A 3,009-nucleotide genomic window follows, 5' to 3' on the forward strand; every position below is an offset into this window, starting at 1 on the left:
GGAGAGATTAAAGTTATATACCACTTTGCAACCACCTTCAAGAGATGCTCGCGCATCAGACAGTGATAATATGAAGTTTAGGTACAGAATGGCTTATTGTTCCGGTGTCATCTCTGCTGTGGCTCTCTCCTTAGCACCCTGAATCCATTGCTGTTCCCAGTCCACTGGCAGGGCTGCCGGGTGAACCACAGCTCCCATGTGTCTCTGTGCCCCCCTTGTCACCCCCCGGTGCCGAAGCCTGGTCCTTATGGCCGCACACGCATTCTCAATTTGTTGCGCCATTCCTGAGGCCTTCATCCTGTTGACCGCCTTTGCCACTAGCCCATCCAGGTGGATGTCTAAGGGTACTGTGTGGGTTTCCGCTTCCAGTGTGCTTGTTGGGGTTCTTTTGTATGCCCCTGCCACTATTCTGAGGCAGGAGTTCTGCACTGTGGTCAGCTTGAGGGCCAGTCCTGACTTAGCTGGACCCGTGCCCCCCTGCCCCTGTGGCTGGTGCCATGCTATTGCTCCATAGGTCAGGGCCGGCCTGATGACCATGTTATACACCATTCTCGCTTGTTGTAGTGGGAGCCCCCATGTGGATTGGGTGGTTTGGGACAGTGCTCTGACTTGAGTCTTCATCTTGCCTGCCACCGCGTCCAGGTGGCCCTTCCATCTCAGCCTAGAGTCTAACCATACACCCAATACCCTCATCACCTGTTTCGGTTGTATAGTTTGTCCTGGCAGTCTCAGCTCAGCCTGTAGGTTGAATTGGTTGCGCGCCCGTGTGAAGTGCATTAGCTCATACTTCTGGGGGGCAAAGACCGCCCCGTGCCGTGCTGCCCACTCCTCGCATGCCCGATGCATGCGCAGGAGCTCCCTGCAGTTGTCCTCAGTGGACTGGCCATAGGCCATCACGTTGACATCGTCCACAAAGGCTATGCACACCACCGGTCGCCCCGGTCTTGAGCATATGCGCACCAGTTCCTCATTGGAGAATAGGAATAGTATAGGTGATAGGGGTGACCCCTGCGGGATGCCTGCTGGGATGTGCAAAGGTGTCTGATTCCTTGCCCTCAAAGGCAATTGTGGATTTCCTGTTGGTCATGAAGGACGCAACCCATCCCACCAGGTCCCTGGGGATGCCCAGTCGCCGGAGGATGTGAACCATTCGCTCCCGCAGCACCTTGTCATAGGCCCCTGTCATGTCTAGGGAGAGTACCGATGCCACCTGTCCTGGGTGCTGCCACACTGTCCTTATCTGGGCTAGAAGTTGTGCTATGGCTGTTTCAGTGGACCTGCCCCTTCTTGCCCCCATTTGCTGTGAGGGTAGCAGGTTGTGGTCCTCCGCGATCTTCCGCAGGCGTTTTGCAGTTGCTGCCTCCACAATCTTCCCTATTGTGTCCAGCAAGGCAATGGGTCTCCACGCTCCTGCAGTCTGGTAGTCAGCCTTCCCTGGCTTGCGCAAGGCCACTGTCTTGGCTTCCTTAAACGTGTCTGGGTAAGTCTCCCAATGCCAGCATGCATTGGTGAGAGCTGTTATGGCCTCCACAAATGTTCTGCCCAGCATCTTAAGGAACTCGTTGGTGATCCCACTCCTCCCTGGTGCCTTCCTGTTTGGCAGTCTCTGGATCAGGCTTTCCATGTCCTCCACACTGATGGTGTCATTTGACGCTTCCCTTTCAGCTTGCAGCAGCTCCATATTGGTGTCACTTAAGTCGGCGGGCTCTGGCTGTGGGAAGAACCGTTGTCGTAATGCCTCAGCCTTCCCCTCAAAAGAGGTTTCTACCGTCGCGTCAGCCCCTTCCCCTGTTCTCAGGGGGGGGACAGTAGGTGCCTGTGGGGGCAGACAAACCCCATTTTGCCAGTCCCCACATCAATCTGGGGTCATCACGGGTCCTGTCAACCAGATCTCTGAAGTTTTGCTGTCTTAGCCAAGTGGATTTCTCTGTTGCGCTTGCAGCGTGCCCTGAGCCGCTCCATTTCTGGGAGCTGGGACCTCCTAGCCTGCTTGTACTCCTCCACTGCCTTGGCCACCCTCGGTGACCACCATGTCTTGGATTTTAACCCAGCCTTACTTACGGTGGCGTGTTTGTCCGCTAATGTCCCTACAAATCCTACCAGGTAGTCTGCATACTCCTTGACTGCTTGCCTGGAGTCCAGGCTTTGTGGCACATATAGCTTTTGGCAGTCCCTTGCTACCTCCTCAGGCTCCGCATTCTTCCAGTTTCGTCTCTCAGCCTCCTTTGGGATGGGTGTGAGTTCCAGTGTTGTTTCTATGGGCTTATGGTCAGATCCTTTGCATGCCTCCTCCGCTATTGCACACCTCCTGAGCTTGTCGTGCAGGAGTGGTGATAGAAAGGTGAGGTCTATAGTCGTTCCTGGGCTGCCTCTGTCCTGCCATGTGGTAGCTCCTACAGGTGTGGCAAGCTGGAGACCCAGCCTATCCACCTGTGCTATTAGCTGCCATGCCATGCGGAAGTTTCTCTCCACTCTCACCCCTCCCCACCTCTCATGGTGGACATTAAGATCTCCTAATATGACCAGCTCTGCATCTGTGCCCATTCCGGCTACCTCCTGCAGCTGGCCTATGGGGGATTCCTCCGGTTCACTGCTGTAGCCCCCTGGAGGAGGTGCATACACATTGACTATTTGCACCTTACCCAGGTCGGTGGTGATGGTCAGCACTGCAATGTATTCTGAGTGGTAGTGGCATTCCCATGTGTGTTCCACGAGCCTTTTGTTGACCAGAAAGCATACTCTTGGGTGTGTTTCCGGGTGATATGCTGGCCAGAAGCCGCAGCTTCTGGGGCAGTGTGTTGCTAGCATGTGGGGATTCCGGCTGGGCTCTTGTACTGCAATTACGTCGTATTTGTCTTCTGTTGCAGGGTCTGCCAATAACGCACCCATAACTCTCGCAGAGTTGTGCACGTTATATTAAAGGAGGTTTAGTGTGTCCCTCATTGTTGCGTGGGGCCTGTACTGTGCGTGTAGTCCATTAGGTCCTCCTGTAGCTGAGACCGTGGTTGT

At 54.8% G+C, this 3,009-nt stretch overlaps 1 protein-coding gene across 1 annotated transcript; it reads right to left on the bottom strand.

Moving 5' to 3' along the window:
* Positions 1 to 93: 93 nt before the first annotated feature.
* HCAG_09198 (predicted protein) lies at positions 94 to 2,889 on the bottom strand (the record flags this gene model as incomplete). Its single annotated transcript, XM_001535845.1, has 4 exons — positions 94 to 966; positions 1,109 to 1,764; positions 1,835 to 2,003; positions 2,062 to 2,889. 4 exons carry the CDS (start codon positions 2,887 to 2,889, stop codon positions 94 to 96), a joined length of 2,526 nt encoding a protein of 841 aa, XP_001535895.1.
* Between the last annotated feature and the right edge of the window lie 120 nt (positions 2,890 to 3,009).

This window comes from Histoplasma capsulatum, genomic scaffold (assembly GCF_000149585.1).
Source record: "Histoplasma capsulatum NAm1 scaffold_48 genomic scaffold, whole genome shotgun sequence".
In the NCBI taxonomy this organism is placed as follows: Eukaryota; Fungi; Ascomycota; class Eurotiomycetes; order Onygenales; family Ajellomycetaceae; genus Histoplasma; species Histoplasma mississippiense.